Here is an 18,387-nt window from a genome sequence, read left to right as displayed (position 1 = left end):
ATGTACACCATTGTACAAAATACCAATGTACATAAAATAAAAATAAAATTAAGATAAACTTCACATAAGAAAGTTGTAGTCTTCAACTGTAAGACACACTACAAAATAGGTAACCCTTGAGAGCATGATTCAGTAAAATTAGCTAGGCAGAAAAAGACATACTGAGAAAACCAGTTTCTAGGAGGGGCTTAGAGAAGTTCAACCCACAAAAACATACAGTGAAGTAGAAATTATCCTAGGTTTAAAGGGTATCCAGGAGTCTGTATTCAGTGGAGAGAGTTTCAATATGAGATGATGAACATGTATTGTCAATTTTAAATTTAAATTTTTTAAAGATTTATTTTATTTTATATGTGAGTGTTGTAGAATATTGTTTTCAGATGTGTTACATTTGTTTATGCTCTGGAACATTTGTTTAATGATGCAAAGTTGTACTGCATTCTTTTATGTCGCATTTGTTTAACTCTGTGAAGCTGTTACTTTGCCTATCTAAAATACCTGATGGTCTAATAAAGAGCTGAACAGCCAATAGTAAAGCAGGAGAGAGGATAGGCAGGGCTGGCAGACAGAGAGAATAAATAGAAAGATAACTCTGGGAGGAAAGGAGAAAGAGCAAGAGATCAAGGAGTGAGAAAAGAAGGGGTCAGCCACTCAGCCAGCCACGGAGTAAGAGCGAAAGTAAGATTATAGAAGTAAGAAAAGGAAAAAGCCCAGAGGCAAAAGGTAGATGGGATAATTTAAAGTCAAGAAAATCTGGCTAGAAATAAGCCAAGTTAAGACCAAGGATTTATAATTAATAATAAACTCCCATGTATGATTTATTTAGGAACTAGGTGGCAGGCCCCCAAAAGAGCAAAAATAAACAACATCTGAGTGTTTTATGTGATGGCTGCCCATGGAGGTTAAAAGAGGGCATTGTATCTCCTGGAACTTGAATATGGATGGTTGAGTAGCACTACCTGTAAGCTGGAATTTGAGTCTGGGTCCTCTGCAAGAACAACAAATGTTTTTAATTGATAATGTAACTTTCCCATTCCTGTTTCTGTACATTTTATACAACAGAACTTTGAAATATATGATCTATTGTCTCTAGTTTCTTTCAGTTGAGTAAATCCCATAATGTCTTTAAGGTATACTCGTGTTGTGGAATGTTCGTGGACTTTATTCACCTTTCTAGCTGAATAGTATTCTACTGTACAGAGAGACCACATTTTATTTATGAAGTCTTCCAACCCTTGATAGGCATTTTTTTTCCACTTTTGCTCTTTCGGATGATGCTATGATCATTCATGTGTGAGTCTTTAGTTTTCAATAGAGATGTAACTTGTGATGGAATTTAGTACTACTCTGGGTCTCTAAGGTGGAGGAGGACATTCCATTCTTCAGCTGAGGAACATCTATGTTGTTTCCAGATTCTGGCTATTACAAAAAATGCTGTTATGAACATAGTTGAGCAAATGTTCTTGTGGTGTGATTGAGCATCCCTTGGGTATATGCCCAAGAGTAGTATAGTTGGGTCTTGAAGTAGATTGATTCCAAATTTTCTTAGAAACCACCATACTTATTTCCAAAGTGGTTGTACAAATTTGCAGTCCCACCAAGCGTGGAGGAGTTTGCTCCACATACTCTCCAACATAAGCTGTCTTCAGTGTTTTTTATCTTAGCAATTCCTTAAATGTCTTTCAGCCATTGCAAATTCTTATGTTGAGGATTCTATGTTTAATTCTGCAGCCCATTTTAAATTGGATTGTTCGGTATTTTGATGTATAGTTTCTTGAGTTCTTTATATATTTTGGAGATCAGCCCTCTGTCAGATGTGAGATTACTGAAGATATTTTCCCATTCTGTAGGCTGTTGTTTCGTCTTATTGGCCATGTCCTTTGACTTACAGAAGCTTCTCAGTTTCAGTAGGTCCCATTTATTAATTGTTGAGCTCAGTGTCTGTGCTACTGGTGTTATATTTAAGTGGTCTCCTGTGGCAATGTGTTAAAGGCTAGTTCCTACTTTCTTCTCTATTAGGTTCAGTGTAGCTGGATTTATGTTGAGGTCTTTGATTCACTTGTATTTGAGTTTTGTAATTGATGATAGATATGGATCTATTTGTAATCTTCTACATGTCCACATCTAGTTATACCAGTGCCATATGTTGAAGATGCTTTCTTTTTTCCATTGTAGAGTTTTGGCTTCTTTGTCAAAAATCAGGTGTTCATAAATGTGTGGATTAAAGTCAGGGTCTTCAATTTGATTCCATTGTTCCACATGTTGGTTTTTATGCCATGCCAAACTGTTTTTACTACTGTAGCTCTATAATAGAGTTTGAAGTTGGAGATGATGATGTCTCCAGAAGATGCTTTACTGTGCAGGGTTGTTTTAGGTATATATATATATTTTTTCATATAAAGTTGAGTGTTGTTCTTTCAAGGTCTGTGAAGAATTGTGTTGGGATTTTGATAGGGATTGTATTGAATCTGTAGACTGCTTTTGGTAAAATTGCCATCTTTATTATGTTGGTTCTTCCTATGCATAAGCATGGGAAATATTTCCATTTCCTGGTATCTTCTTCAATTTCTTTCTTCAAGGACTTAAAGTTCTTGCCATACAGGTCTTTACTTGCCTTATTAGAGTTACCCACAAGGATTTTATATTATTTCTGGATATTGTAAAAGGTGATGTTTCTATGATTTCTTTCTTGGCCCATTTATCATTTATATACAGGAGGGTTACTGTGGTTGATATATTGTGTACCCCAATAAAACTAATCTTGGGATCACAGTACAGAACAGCCACCAGATTAGATATAGAGGCCAGACAGTGGTGGCACACATGCCTTTAATTATATCACTTAGGAGGTAGAGATCCATCTGGATCTCTATGGGTTCAAGGCCACACTGGGAACAGAGCTAGGCATGGTGGCACACACCTTTAATCCCAGCACTTGAGATCTCATGTCTTTGCTTGGGAAGAACACACGCCTTTAATCCCAGGAAATGATGGTAGGAGGCAGAAAGGTATATAAGGTATGAGGACCAGGAACTAGAGTCTTTTTAGGAGCAGTTCAACTGAGACCCTCAGAGGTGAGGATTCAGAGGCTTTCATTCTGAAGACTAGTAGCAACAGGATCAGCTGAGGGCTTGGCGAGATGAGGTTGGCTGCGGCTTGTTCTGTTTCTCTGATCTTTCAGCTTTCACCCCAATAGATCTGGCTTTAAGTTTTTTTATTAAGACATTTTAAAAGGTCTTTTTGAGTTAATCTTGTATTCTGCCACATTACTGAAAGTGTTCATCAGTTTTAGGAGCTCTCTGATAAAATTTTTGGGGTCACTTATATATAATGTCATATTGTCAATTTTGTCGAAGGCTTTCTCAGCATCTAATGAGATGATCATGTGTTTTTTTTTCTTTCAATTTTTTATATGATGGATTATTACATTGACAGATTTTTGTATGATGAACCATCCCTGTATCTCTTGGATGAAGCCTACTTGATCATGGTGGATGATTTTTTTGATGTGTTCTTGGAGTCAGTTTGCCAGTATTTTTGCATCATGAGGGAGATTGGTCTGTAATTCTCTTTCTTTGTTATATCTTTGTATGGTTTAGGTATCAGGATAACTGTAACCTCTTAAAAATGAGTTTGGCAATGTTCCTTCTGTTTCTGTTGTGTGGAACAATTTGAGGAGTATTGGTATTACCTCTTCTTTGAAATTCTGGTAGAATTCTATGCTGAAACCATCTGGTCCTGGGCTTTTTCTGGTTGGGAGAATTTTAATGCCTGCTTCTATTTCTGTAGGAGTTATAGGTCTATTAAAATCATTTATCTGGTCTTGATTTAATTTTGGTAAGTGGTACCAATTCAGAAAATTGTCCATTTCTTTTAGATTTTCCAATTTTGTGGAGTAAAGGTTTTTGAAGTATAACCTGATGATTCTCTGGATTTTCTCATTGCCTGTTTTTATATCTCCCTTTTAATTTCTGATTTTATTAATTTGGATGCTCTCTCTCTGCCTTTTGGTTAGTTGCATAAGGGTTTGTCTATCTTGCTGATTTTCTCAAAGAACCAACTCTTTGTTTCATTAATTTTTTTGTATTGTTCTCTTTGTTTCTATTTTATTGATTTCAGCCCGCAATTTGATTATTTGCTGGCATCTACTCCTCCTGGGTGAGTTTGCTTCTTTTTGTTCTAGAGCTTGCAGTTGTGCTGTTAAGTCACTAGTGTGAGATTTATCCAACTTCTTTATATAGGTACTTAGTGCTATAGACTTTCCTCTTAACATTGCTGTGTAGCATGAATCTCAAAGAGTTCTTATTAATAAGAACAAACCTGAGGCCAGTTATTGGGGTGAATGCAGGAAGATCAGAGAAGCAGAACAAGCCACAGCTATCTCACCTTGCTAGTACCTCAGGTGATCCTGTTTCCTCAGGCTGGAAGCTTCTGAGTCCTCCTCCACATGAATCTCAGCTGAACTGTGTTGCTCCAAAGCTTAACTAACTACATGCTTTTTCCTCTTTAGTTCGTGGTCCTCATGCCTTATATACCTTTTTCTTTCTGCCCCCACTCCCTGGGATTAAAGGTTGGGTTTCTGGGATTAAAGGCATGGGTCACCATGCTTAGCTGTTTCTAAAGTGGCCTTGAACTCAGAGATCCACCTGGCTCTGCCTCCCAAGTGCTGGGATTAAAGGTGTGTACCACCACCGCCCAACTTCTGTTAGGGCTTACTCTTCCTATTTTCTAGCCACCATTTTTGGCTTTGTTCTAGTGGCTGTCTGTTCTCTGACCCCAGATATGTTTATTTCAGGGAACACACAATATTTCAGGGAACACAATACCCACCACATTGCTGTAGCTAGAACTTTTCCTGTGTCTCAGCCAGCTGGTGGTCAGGACAAATCTTTCCCACTTGCATCTCCCAAGTAAGCACACAGTGGCTTATAGTAATTATAACTGCTTGGCTCAGACTTATTAATGACTAGCTCTTACACTTAATTTAACCCATAATTCTTATTTATGTTTAGCCATTTGGCTTGGTACCTTTGCTCAGTTCTGCCTTGTCATCTCTGTGTGTGGCTGGTGACTCCTAACTCAGCCCTTCCTCTTCTCAGAATTCTCCTCATCTGCTGACACCACCTATACTTCCTGCCTGGCTACTGAACAATCAGTGTTTTATTTATCTACCAATCAGAGCAACACATATTCACAGCATATAGTATGATATCCCACAGCACATTGCTTTCATAGTGTCTCATATGTTTGGGTATGTTGTATATTCACTTTCACTGAATTCTAGGTAGTCTTTAATTTCTTTATTTTTTCCTTGACTCAGTTGAGCATTATTCAGTTTCCATGAGATTGTAGGCTTTCTGTAATTTGTATTGTTGAATTTTAACTTTAAGACACAGTGATCCAATAAAATACACGAGTTTATTTCTTTTTTTTTTTTAATCTGTTGAGATTTGCTTTGTGACCAAGTATGTGGTCAGTTTTGGAGAAGGTTCTATGGGGTGCTGAGAAGGTATATTCTTTTGTGTTAGGGTGGAATGTTCAGTAGATGTCTATTAAGTCCATTTGAGTCATCACATCTTTTAGTTCCCTTATTTCTCTGTTAAGTTTCTGTCTGGCAGACCTGTCCATTGGTGAGAGTGGGGTGTTAACGTCCCCCACTATTGTGTGTGGGGTTTCCTTTGCAGTTTAAGCATTAGTAATGTTTCTTTTATATATGTGGGTACCCTTGTATTTGAGGCATAAATGTTTAGAATTGAGACTTCATCTTGATGGATTTTTCTTGTTACGAATGTATAATGTCCTTCTCAATCTCTTTTGATTAATATAAGTTTGAAGTCTATTTTATTGGATATTAGGATAGTTACACTAGCTTGCTTCTTAAGTCCATTTGATTGGAAAGGATTTTCCCAACCTTTAACTCTTTGAAGTTGAGGTGTGTTTCTTGTATGTGGCAGGAGGATGGATCCCATTTTTGTGTCCTTTCTGTTAGCCTGTGTCTTTTTGTAGGTGAATTGAGTCCATTGATATTAAGGGGTATTAATGACCAGTTATTGTTAATTCCTACTATTTATTTATTTACTTTTGGTGGTAGTGTGTGTGTGTTTCTTGTTTGGTATTTGTTAGTATGGGATTATCTATTGCCTATGTTTTTTGTGGGTGAATCTAACTTTCTTAGGTTTGAGTTTTCCTTCTAGTGCTTTCTGTAAGGCTGGATTTCTAGGTATGCAATGTTTAAATCTGGTTTTGTCATGGAATATCTTATTTACTCTGTCTATGGTGGTTGAAAGTTTTGCTGGCTATAGTAGTCTAGGGCTGACAGCTCTGGTCCCTTAGTGTCTGAATAATGTCTGCCCAGGACTTTCTGGCTTTCAGAATCTCCTTTGAGAAGTCGGGTATTATTCTGATGGGTCTGCCTTTATATGTTACTTGGTCTTTTTCTTTGCCGGTCTTAATATTCTTTCTTTATTCTGTATGTTTAATGTTTTTATTATTATGTGGCGGGTAACTTTTTTTGGGGGTTCCAGTCTATTTGTTATTCTGGAAGGTTCTTATATCTTCATAGGTATTTCCTTCTTTAAGTTGGGAAAGTTTTCTTCTTTGATTTTGTTGAATATATTTTCTGTGCCTTTGAGCTGGTATTCTTCTCCTTCTTCTATCTCTATTATTCTTAAGTTTGATCTTTTCTTAGTGTCCCAGATTTATTGAATGTTTTGTGTTAAGAATTTGTTGGATTTAACATTTTCTTTGACCAATGAATCTATATCATCTCTTCAATGCCAGAGATTCTCTCTTTTATCTCTTGCATTCTGTTGGTTATGCTTGCACCTGTAGTTCCTGATCATTTACTCAGATTTTTCCATTACCAGCCTTTCCTCAGTTTATGTCTTATTTATTGCAACCATTTCAATTTTCAAGTCTTGAACTATTTCTTTCATGTATTTGATTGCTTTTTCTTGGTTTTCTTGACTTTTTTTTTAAAGGGATTTATTGGTTTCTTCTAAGCTTTTGTTTGTCGTTTCCTTATTTTCTTTAAGGGAATTTTTCATTTCCTCTTTAAAGGCCTCTATCATCTTCATAAAGTCATTTTTAAGGTTATTTTTTTTCTTCTTCTTCTTCTATGTTGGGATGTTAAGGTCTTACTATTTTAGAACCACTAGGTTCTGGTGGTGCCACATTGCTCTTTATGTTGTTGAAGGTATTCTTACACTGGTATCTACCCATCTCTTCCTCCAATTGGTGCAAGTGGTATCTGTGTCTCAGGGAGTTTTCCTTGCTCCAATTAGCACTGGCAGTGTTTTTTGTCTTAGAGAGCTTGGGTCTTGGGGAATGAGTGGGTTTGGGGCACAGAGTGGGACTTGTAGATTGCAGGGTCCAATGGGGAGGGTGGTAGGAAGGCCTGCCCACAGAAGTCTTGCGTGCTGCTTGCAACTGGTGCTGAAATGGTTGGGCCTGTGGGGGCATGTGTTATGCCTCTGGATCTAGAACCTAGAGGCTGGGGTGACCAGCTGAGAGAACAATCACTGACCTCTTGGTCTAATTAGAGCTGGCAAAGTCTGTGTCTCAGGGAGCAGCTGTGGTCTCAGGAGATGGGTGAGTTTAGAAGACAGAGTAGGATTTGTAGATTATAGGGTCTGATGAGGGGTGGTGGTGGTCAGGCCTGGCTGCAACCTGCTGCAATCTAGCCTGCTATTTGCCTTGCCTACTGACCTGCAACTGGGGCTGCAATCAAGGCTGTGAGAACTTTAAAGTTATGCTATGTTGATGTGTGGCAATAAAAGTGTATCAACACTGAACTTACATGATATACCATTATTGCATGTCACAAAATAGTCTTTATGATTTGTCTTAACTTTCCCTAGCTTGTATGCCAAGTGAAAACAGATAATGGGTAGAGCTTGGTCTGTTGGCTATAGTTGTCTCAGTTATGGTCACATCCATTAACTAAACACACCTAATCTCCCTCAGGCTGAGTTCATTAGAAACAAGTTTAACCCCAACATGATAATTTTAATAGTTTCCCTGGCCCCCAGAATTCCATGTATGTGGCCAAGAGAAATGAAAACACATGTCCATACAAGGACTTGCACAAGCATGTATGTAGCAGCTTTATCTACAATAGTCTCAAACTACAAACAACCAATTGAGAAAACAAAATCTGTAATTATATCAAAGAATGTTCTTCAGCCATAGAAACGAAATGAAATTCTACTATATGGTATGATTTTATAGATATTATTTGAATGTGTCCCCAAGGGTTTGTGTCCTAAAAGCTTTGCTCCCAGTATGGAATTTAGCTTAGGTCATTGGGACAATACTCTTAGAAGAGTCAAACACAGCTCCTATGAGACTACAGTTTCTTTCTACAGGAGTGTGTTGCTATAAAAGAGCAAGATTTGCCAGATGTTGTGTGTTGTATAAAAAAGCAAGATTTGCCAGATGTTGTGACTTATCTTTATTCTCAAATGGGTTGGATTTTGAATCGACTATAAGACACACCTCTTACTGTATCTATGAGGGTGTTTTTCAGGGAGATTTGACTGAGGAGAGGAAAGTAACCCTAAATGTGCTCATCCCATGGGCTGAGGTCCTGGACTTTATAAAAAGAGAAAGTGAACTGCTGGCTTTCTAACCACAGATGAAATGTGACCAGCCATGTAACAGTACTACCACCATGCCTTTCCCACCATAATTAACTATACATTCAAACTATGGACCAAAATAAATCCTTCCTTCTTTAAATTGCTCATATACTTTTGTCAGAGCAACAAGAAAAATAATTAATACACTGGGTATGGTATCACGTGTCTGAAATCCTAGCATTTGGTAGATGGAGTCCAGAGGACCAGGAGTTCAATATCAGCCCTGATTACATAGTGAGTTGGAGACCCTGTCTCAAAGAAAGAGAAAAAAATCAAAAACAAGACTGACCCTGGAGTCTTAAAAAAGCCCGCCTTACCATATAACCCCCTCCTCACATTTCTATAGTTCTTGAATATTTCAGCCTCCCAAACTGAGCTAAATAAATCTCTTTCCTTTTTTTCTCTCTCTTTTCTTTCCTTCCCTCCCCCATCTTCCTCCCTCCCTCCCTCCATTCCTTTCTTTCTTTTCTGAGACAGGATTTCTCTGTGTAGTCCTGGCTGTCATAGAACTCACTCTGCAGACCAGGCTGGCCTGGAACTCAGAGATCTGCCTGCCTGGCTAGCTTGGTTGGTAGAGCATGGGACTCTTAATCCCAGGGTTGTGGGTTCATACCCCACATTGGGCGCCAGATATTGGTGAAATTATTAAGGCCACTGCACATAGTTAAAAGGGAGGTTTATTTTGTGGGGTAACTTACAAATGAAGGGACAGGTTGTAGGGTCTGGCAAAGGTATGGCGCAGTCCTGCGATGTTCTCTGGAGAACTCTGCTTGGTCTACCTCCAGCGTCTAGAATCCCAGAACCAAGAGAGACCTCTCCTCTCAATCCTGGGTCTTCAGCTTCCTCCCTCAGCCCCACCTTGTGGGTGTGACCATTACCGAAGCCTCAGTGGGGGTTGGAACTTCCAGGCCAAGACTGGGATGGCTACCCACTACATTTTTTCTTCATACATTTCCTAGCTTTGATATTTCATTATAGCTATAAACATAAATTAATATGTTGTACAATGTGGATAAGCCTTAGAAATATGTTCCACAAAAAAAAAAATACAGACACAAGAAATTACTTGCATTCTCCTCAGCCTTTTTTGGGCACTATTTCTTGGCTGGGTGAACTGTTACTTTCCTTTTAGATCAATTCTACAGGACAATCCTCTGTAGGCAGGGTTGCTCCACTGTCTACACAGGGCCTTGACTCTAACTGCCTCTGTCTCTGGGCTCAATTCCCTGTGTCCTTGAATTTCCTCATTTTTTCTGTCCTGTAACCAGGCCCAGACAACTTCTTCAACCCCCTTATGTGGTCACAGAGAATCCGGCCTTAGCCTTTTCTCCTACATGATGCTGGCCATTCTTCCATGAACTACAGGCCTTGTCATGCTGCAGATCTCTTAACACCCTTCAATGCTTCCCTTTGTTCTCAAGATCAAACCTTTGCCATTGTCATGGCATTCAAGACCTTGCCTGACCTCGCCATGTGACAAGAGGAGAGATGAAGAGTGTTGTGGGAACTCTGAGGATAATTTGCTTGCAAGTCAAAAAATAGGTGGAGGGGGACAGGCTCCATTTCTAGAGCCTCTGTTCACTTATGGGGTATGCTCTGCCAGTTCCCATATATGTGGGTCCTGATTAACTAAAGGCTCAAATATGTGTCAATTTTGCCTGGTAGTTTTTGTTTTCTATTTCTTTTTTAAATTTGAGGAGTAGTAGGCTTTTGAATTTTTAATTTTGTGTTGTAAGCACTTTAAACAAAACACTACTATGTCCCATGAAATAAAGAACTTTTGTACATCAACAAAGTTCACAACTGCAGAATAAAGGCCAATAATCTGGGGTTTGGGGATTCTTTTTCCTTCTCTGCACAGAACTGGTCAGAATCTTGAGTGTGAGGTCAGACATGGAGGAGGGGACTCAGTGGGAAGCTAGGTTGATAAACAGGAGACCTTCCTTTCCTAATGCTACCTCTTCCTGCAGGGGTGTGTGTGTGTGTGTGTGTGTGTGTGTGTGTGTGTGTGTGTGTGTGTGTGTCCATCTAGTAAAGGCCTTGCAGGCATTAGTGCCCAAGGATGAGGGAGGGTAGCAGAGACTCATGGGAGGCAGCTAAAGCACTGAGCATTGGTTGAGTCCCTTTGGTTTCCTGGAGATAAACGGTAGCCCCAAGTTAGATTAGGGGACCTTCATCCTTGCTTTCCTCTGCCAGTTCCCAAGTGTTACTGGTGGCAGGGGAGAAACATCAGGGAAGGACAAGGTTTTGCTGTTGTGCTGTTTGTCTTGCTTTGTTTTGACAGAGGGCTTTCCTATATAGCCCCAGCTGGCTTTGATATTGTGGCAGTTCTCCTGCCTCAGCCTCCTGAATGCTGGAATTGAAGGGATGAGCCACCACAGCTGCCAGAAAAGAGCAATTTCAACGTGGACAGTAGTGCTCCTCTGATGGGCATATTTAGCAGTGTCAGGATCCTGGTTGGTAGATGCCACTTTCTAAGGCTCCTTTTGGCCATGGGTGTAGGAGGTTCCCTTGAAAAAGTGGCTGGTATATAGAATCGAGAATGGATATTTTTGTGAGGAGGGTTTTGCAGCTGTTTATTTGGGTAGCAATAGAACTTCAAAGTTCTGGCCAGCTGCTGAAGCCCAGGGCCTCCAAGACATCCTGGTTTCTCTGTTCACATGTTTTACCACAGGTCTGGTATGTAACAACAGGAACAGAAACCTGGGAAGTGGTTGAACATCAGGCTGACCCCCAGAAAGTCATTGGGGTCACTAACAGTGTTCTCAGCACACTCAGGACAACTGCTGTGCTCCTATGATGGCCTGCTAGCTATTGTGGATAATGGCATACTTTTCTGCCTTGTGAATAAGGTTGGCATTTTAGGGGCAGAGCTAGAAGGGCTAAATGCTTTTTCCAGTTGGTGGCAATATTTGAAGCATGAGAAGTTCAGGGAAGAGCTAGGTGTACAGGGTGAGGAGAAGGGAGTAGTGTGTTGACAAGATACTTGGTCAGGCATTGGTCCTAGAATTCAGATACATTGGTAATAAGGAGGTTGTGTACAGCAGACAGGGCAAGGATCATGGCTTGTAAGTGTTGAACTTTCTGTATGTAAATCAGTTTCATGTTCAGCTGGAATTCAGTAAGGTTGCAATGATCTGACTGAGTTGCTCACTCAGTTCCTGATGGGCACGTCTTTCCAACTGAAAGATTCACCGGGCCTGTCAGACTCATATTAACCTCACTTATAAGACACTGGGAGACACACTAGGCCCCAGATACATCATCTTACAAAGGGAGAGTTATCTCATAGCCTTATTCAGGCATTTTGATTGACATGGGTTTTTGTTTATCTGTTATCATTTGATATAACATCATTCTTTTCTCTTGGTTCATGCTCCTGCATCTAGGCAGGTTATCTTTTATGCTTATCTTGTGTTGTACAAAAGCATACATTTTAGGTCCTGCCTTATCAGCTGCCATTCCCTCCACTGTGATAGCTCAGTTTAATCCAGTCTGTAGTGAGAATCTTAATTGGTTTTAATAATAAAAATCCAGAGTCAGATATTGGGGTAAATGCCGAAAGATCTGGGAAAAAAAAATTAAAGGAGCAGCCAGAGTCATCTCTTATCTCTATTACTCCTCAGAATGAAGAGAGGCTGAGTTCCTGCCTCTGCCCGCCTAATATTCCTCTTTCCACCTAGTAATCTTTCTCCATCCCCTGATGAGGGATGACTTTCTGTATTCTGTGAATATATGTTGTTCCCATTGGTTAATGAATAAGCTGCTTTGGCCTATGGCAAGGCAGCTTAGCGGCAGGTGGGAAATCCAAGGAGAGAGATAGGAAAGAGAAAGGCAGAGTCTGGAGAGACACCAGCCACCCCAAAAAGGAACAAGATGCCAGCAGACCAGTAAAGCCACAGAACAGGTGGCAAAACATAGATTAATATAAATGGGTTGAGCTAAGTTGTAAGAGCTAGCTAGCAAGAAGTCTGCCATAGGCCATACAGATTGTAATTAATATAAATAAATATAAACCTTTGTATGCTTACTTGGGTCTGAGTGGCTACAGGGCCGTTTGTGAGAGAGATTTGTCTGGATTGCTGGGGGTGGGTGGATGGGGCAGAGAAAACATGACTACACAGCCATATCACTTCCTTTATGTCTGTACATACCTCCAGACCTTTATGGTTAACTAATGGCTAGCTCTACCCTCTGATTTTCAGGCAAGCTTTGTTAGAGCACAAACAAAATATCACCTAATTTCCCCCTTTTTATCAATTACCTGTAACTTATGTGCCACTACAGTTAAGATATAGGATATTTAGTGTCATATCCAAAATTCATTTGTGCTATTTTACTATGACTATCCACTAAATATCAAGTTTTCTTGCTACAGAAATACATGACCAGCAAAGGCATAACAATCTAGGAGTCTGGAGGAGAAAACACATTCCTGTGATCCCAGCAATCAGAAGGCAGAGATAGGAGAATCATGAGTTCAAGGCCAGACTGGGATACAGAGAAAAAGAAGGCACTCCCACTCACTCATTTGCACTCCTTGATTACTGAGGTCATACATAAGGCCATTATAAGACAGCTCCAGTTACTGCCCTGCTTTGCCCATGGGAAGGTCTACTCCTAGCACTTTGTGTGTTTGTGTTTCTCAGTCCCATATTTAGTGCAGTGCATAGAATAGAAGCAGAGAAAGGGGGAAGAAAGAGGGGGAGGAAAGGAGAGAAGAGAGAGGGATAGAGGGAAGGAGGGAGGGAGGGAGGGAGGGAGGGAGGGAGGGAGGGAGGGAGAGAGAGAGAGGGAGAGAGAGATTGATTCATGTGTGTGTATATGTGTTGTGTTGTTTCTGGCCAGGAACACTGGGAATGGGAGTAGGAGCCATCCTTAGAAGTGACCAAAACCAGGTATGGACAGGCTCCATGCGCCACAGTGAACAGTAGCGCTTTCTTTGTCCTGAGAGCTGATTGTAGCCAGGCTCTTCTTGGGAGCTTTCTCTACTCAGCTGCAGTAGGCTTTTGGTTGTGGCAGCAGCGAGGGTATCTGCATTCTCGCCACCAGGGAGGTGGACTCCATTTGCAGAGATTCATGGGAAAGGACTGCAGCTCATTTGTTGGTCACTGGGCATACTTTTCTGATCGATTGAGTGGCTGTGAACTTTCCCAATACCAACCCTGTCTCTAACCCAAGTTTTGGCAATTATTCCCTTTAGCTTTGGCTCTAGACTGAGCTCATCCTCCTTGTTGCCTGCAGTGGCATCTGCGGCTTCTACCTGGTTCCCAGCAGCTGCCCAAACAGCCGAGTTCTTTAGTCTGTGGCAGGGATTTTACTGCAGCTTTCAGCAGAGAGCAGCGATCAAATCTGAGGCATTGGAGAGCCACGCAGCTGAGAGAACTGAACTAGAGAAGGAAGGTGGTGCCCAACGTCACTGGCTGGCAGCACCCAAGCTCTGGGATAGGATGTGTAGTGGTCTCTCCGGTGGCCATTCCTGAGCATCATCTCCACTGCTTCTTCCCATCCCTGGCCTCTGGTGACGCGCTGCCTGGGGCTCGCAGGCCACTTCTGACATTTCCCTAGCGACAACAGGATGGGAAGTGGTCTGCGGCAGCGAGTAGGCATGCCACCCAATCCAGATCTCGCGACCTAATAGGGTGTCTTTGAGCCCCACCCCCGCCCTCGCCCCCTCCTCATGCCTCGCCCAGAGACTGCGGCCCCGGGACGGCAGAGTCACCCAGTCTCTTGCGGTGGACCTTGAGGAGTCGCATCCCCAACCCCCAGCACGGGCATTAAGGCGCAGGCGCGCCTTGCCTCTGTCCTTCTGGGATGGACGAGTGGTGCCAGCTCTGGGCGGGGCTCTGCAGTTGTGACAGGCTCCTCCTCCCCAGATCGTTGCCCTCCCCACACCCGCCCCCGCCCTCCTGCACTAACCGTGCTCCTCCGGGCCCCTGAGCCTGCTCCTAGCCATGGTGGCCTGGCGCACCACTTTCCTCGTTTGCCTCGTTTTCTCCTTGGCCACCCTGGTCCAGAGAGGTAAGGTGGGCACGGGTTGGGGCACCCAGGGACCCGGCCCGGGCCTGGGGTTCGCTCTGCGCATGAGCGGCCCTGTCCCTGCCTGGCCGGCCTGAAGTGGGGGCATCAGGCAACCTAGTGATTCTCGGCCTAGGGGTGAGGGTCTAAGGCTTCAGGGACTGAACCCACTGTGAATTGTGTAGTTGTAGATGAGTGATGGCACCCCTCTTAATGCTGGTCTTAGAACACTAGGATGTTAAAATCCTGGCCAAGCAGATGCCACCATTGGTGACAACAGCTGTCCCCAGGAGTGTACCTTGGAAAAAGCAGTCATTTTGAAATTTGGCTATGAGGCCATTTGCAGCAAAAGCATCTGGAGAGCTTCCCAGGAGACTTCCTGGTCAATTTCATCAGAATCTCAGCGGGGTTGGAGCCGGGACAAAGTGAAAATGGGGTGGGGGTGGGTGGGGGTAACTTGTAGCTCTTATTAGCACCCTACATGGTTTTGGTGTCTATCCCTACACTTCTAGAGACTTCGGTCATATTTTGTGGAGGAGATGGACACAGAAATTGTGCTGAATCAAGGAAACAAGTTTTTTCCACCTTGTGCAACTCAATTTGTGCACCAGGCCCAGACACCTGGTAATCACCTGGGGTCTTGGTACAAATGCAATATCTCACACCCTGACCTACTGAGTCAGATTCAGTGTTTTGTTTAGCGTAATAATCAGATCCCAGGGTAATTTGCAAATACTTTCAAATTTGAGTAGCATATTCTCATGATAAATACAGTCTGTGCTTGGAAATAGGATCTTAAACATACACCAGCAGTCTTCTTACATTTATTTATGTCCTGTCTCCATATCACAGGAAAAAAAAAACCCAAAACCCTAAAATGGCTTCAAGAAAACAATGTAATTGTAACCGAGCAGGAACTATGCTTTGTGCTTTCTGGAAATGAAGGCAAATCTAACCATGAAAAACACAGACTTAGGCAGACAGAACTTGGTCCTAGTAAGGTTTATGTCACATAGAAACAACACTAGCAAAGAGAACTTCTAGCCGAGGAAGTTATGCAGAAGGTGCAGAAATGGTTAAGGGCAACCCTGCTGGAATTGCTACAAGAAGGATCTTTTTGCAAGCTACAAAGGTATGGCCAGTCTCGGCTCTAGGAACTGATGATGCAGAGGGTGAAGAAAGCCAAGACTTCAGTCTCAGTGACAACAACCCTGTAGAGGGAGAAAACCAGCACCAACATCAGATCTATGGAAAGAAGAAAGCAAACAGTCACAAGGATAAAGAGTTGATGATTTTTTTTTCAGTTTCCCTTTGGGGATAAAATTTTTATTATCTAATGGGCTTTTGTAGAGAAAAGTATCCAGTAGCCCACTTTATCCTTGAAGGCTATATTCCAAACACTGCAGGAGATGCCCGAGATTACAAATGTGGCTTTTTTTTCCTTTGCTGGAATTGGAACACGAAACCCTGCATGCTAGCTAATTGCATCTTATGACATGGAGGTTGTGAAACTAGATTATAAATGGTCAAGCCTCAGGTTTTCCTGCTTTGAGTTCAGAGAGATTGAGGAAGCTTGTAGAGGTGCAGTCATACAGTGATTTGTTGGCAGCTAGGGTTTGCTCCCAGGCTTTTATGACTCCACAGTAGCCATCTTAAAACACTGGGCATAATTCATTTAGACCTTGAGGTTGCCCTACTTCTAACCTTCAGTGGCTTCCTGAAAATGAATTCTCTAAACCTGTTCAATCAGTCCATATAATGACTAACAATCACAAAGGTGTCTTTGACCCAGGAATGTGTCCTTCTTAGATCAGCTACCATTTCCTGGGTGCTCTCTGTGTGCCATGTATAAAATATACCTTCCTTCCTTCCTTCCTTCCTTCCTTCCTTCCTTCCTCCCTCCCTCCCTCCCTCCATTCTTCCTTCCTTCCTTCCTTCCTAAACATGGGGTCTCATATAGCCCAATTTTGTAGCCTCAAATTTGCTATGTATCCAAAGCTGGCCTTTAACTCCTCCTGATCCTCCTGCCTCTGCTTCCTGAGCTGACAGTTAAACGCCACCATACCTAGCATGTATCTTATTTCGAATCACCACAACTGTTCAGATTAGGTATTGTCCTTGCTTTCAAGTAAGGGGATTGTGGTCACATATCAGAAGAAATGGCTAGGGTTCAACCCAGATAAGAGTGCCACCCTGTGACCTTTTTTTTTGTTTTATTTGACCTAAGAATACTGAACCTGAAGTAGCTTTGTTTTAAAGGTAGGGACCCAACATTTTTGTAGTGCAGTCCAGAGAACTCTGTCAGTGTCTCTTTATTCTTGTTCCTGGTCCTCAGTAATGGGTTGTATCTCAACCTCAGCAGGCATGCAAAGGTCCCAGAAGCACATCTGGGGATAAAGTGTAAAGTCCCTCTAGGCTATAGGAAGTACACACAGGTTTTAGCCCCCCCAAAGTTGAAAGGATGGTTAAGAAGTCACTCTCAGCAGGGTGGTGGCAGCACCTGCCTTTAATCCCAGCACTAGGGAGGCAGAGGCAGATAGATCTCTGAGTTCGAGGCCAGTCTGGTCTACAGAGTGAGTTCTAGGACAGCCAGAGCTGTTATACAGAGAACCCTGTCTTGACCCCCCCAAAAGTCACTCTCTAAAGACATAAGGGAGTTAACTTCAATGTGCATCTTACTGCTTCTGAAACATCTTCTGAGGACAGGTGTGTCATCTGATAGTGCCCAGAGTGTGGGAAGTTGTTCTTCTAAGCACCAGGGAGAAGGACCTTAGCTGTGTATGTGGGTAAGAGTCTTAACAGGGGCTATAATTTAGGAAGGCCTTCCATGAGCCAGACTCTTAGTGCATCACACATAATAGTGTACCAACCCGGGAAGGTTGACACTGTGACCTGCTCTGCCCCTCGACATACATAGTGACCTGTTGCAGACTTGAAAAGCAATGGGCGGCTGGGGATTTAGCTCAGTGGTAGAGCGCTTGCAAGGCCCTGGGTTCCGTCCTCAGCTCTGGAAAAAAAAGAAAAAGAAAAGAAAAAGAAAAAGAAAAGCAATGGACAATGAGGACCACATGATGCATCTCAAACCACTTTGCAATTTCATCTCACTGCAGTCAGGACCATCCACTCAGTAAATAGGCAGCTCTCAAAGGACAAAATATAAATGGCTAATAAATATTTGAGGAAGTGTTCAACCTCCTGAGTCTTCAAGGAAATGCAAATTAAAATTGCTTGATGTTAGAATGGTGCTGATTAGAATGTGGGAGGACCTTAGTCACCATTGATGGGAATGAGCACTGGTGCATCTATTGTGGAAATCTGTATGAGGTTCCTCAAATTCTGCAAATAAAACTCCTATATGATTCAGCTCTACCACTCCTGTGCATATAACCAAAGGACTGTAAGTTAACAGACCACAAAGATACCTCCATACCATGTTTGTTACTATACTATTCCCAATATCCATGATATAAAATCAGTCTAGATGTCCATTAACTGACAAATGGCTAATGAAAATGTGGTCATTTATTATTATTATTATTATTATTATTATTATTATTATTATTATTATTATTACAGTGTGTGTATGTGGGGGCACGCATATGCCACAATGCACATGTGGAAGTCAAAGGAAACTTTCTTTAGTTGATTCTCTTTTTCCATCATGTAGGTCCCAGGGATCCAACTCAGGTCATCAGGCTTGATGACAAATACTTCTACTCACTGAACATCT

General features: G+C 41.9%; 1 protein-coding gene across 5 annotated transcripts in view; it reads left to right on the top strand.

Moving 5' to 3' along the window:
* The first annotated feature begins 14,329 nt into the window (after positions 1-14,329).
* Positions 14,330-18,387, top strand: part of Cd99l2 (CD99 molecule like 2) — an 85,636-nt gene continuing 81,578 nt past the window's right edge. The window contains exon 1 of one of the 5 annotated variants that reach the window (XM_036174263.1): positions 14,330-14,660. In XM_036174263.1, coding sequence (XP_036030156.1) covers positions 14,594-14,660 — 67 coding nt within the window. In that variant the 5' untranslated portion in view covers positions 14,330-14,593. The remainder of the gene's footprint in view (positions 14,661-18,387) is intronic. The other 4 variants (XM_036174261.1, XM_036174262.1, XM_036174259.1 and 1 more) reach the window with 4 other exon arrangements.

This window comes from Onychomys torridus, chromosome X, assembly GCF_903995425.1.
Source record: "Onychomys torridus chromosome X, mOncTor1.1, whole genome shotgun sequence".
Lineage (NCBI taxonomy): Eukaryota > Metazoa > Chordata > Mammalia > Rodentia > Cricetidae > Onychomys > Onychomys torridus.
This window is presented reverse-complemented; position numbering and strand designations above follow the sequence as displayed.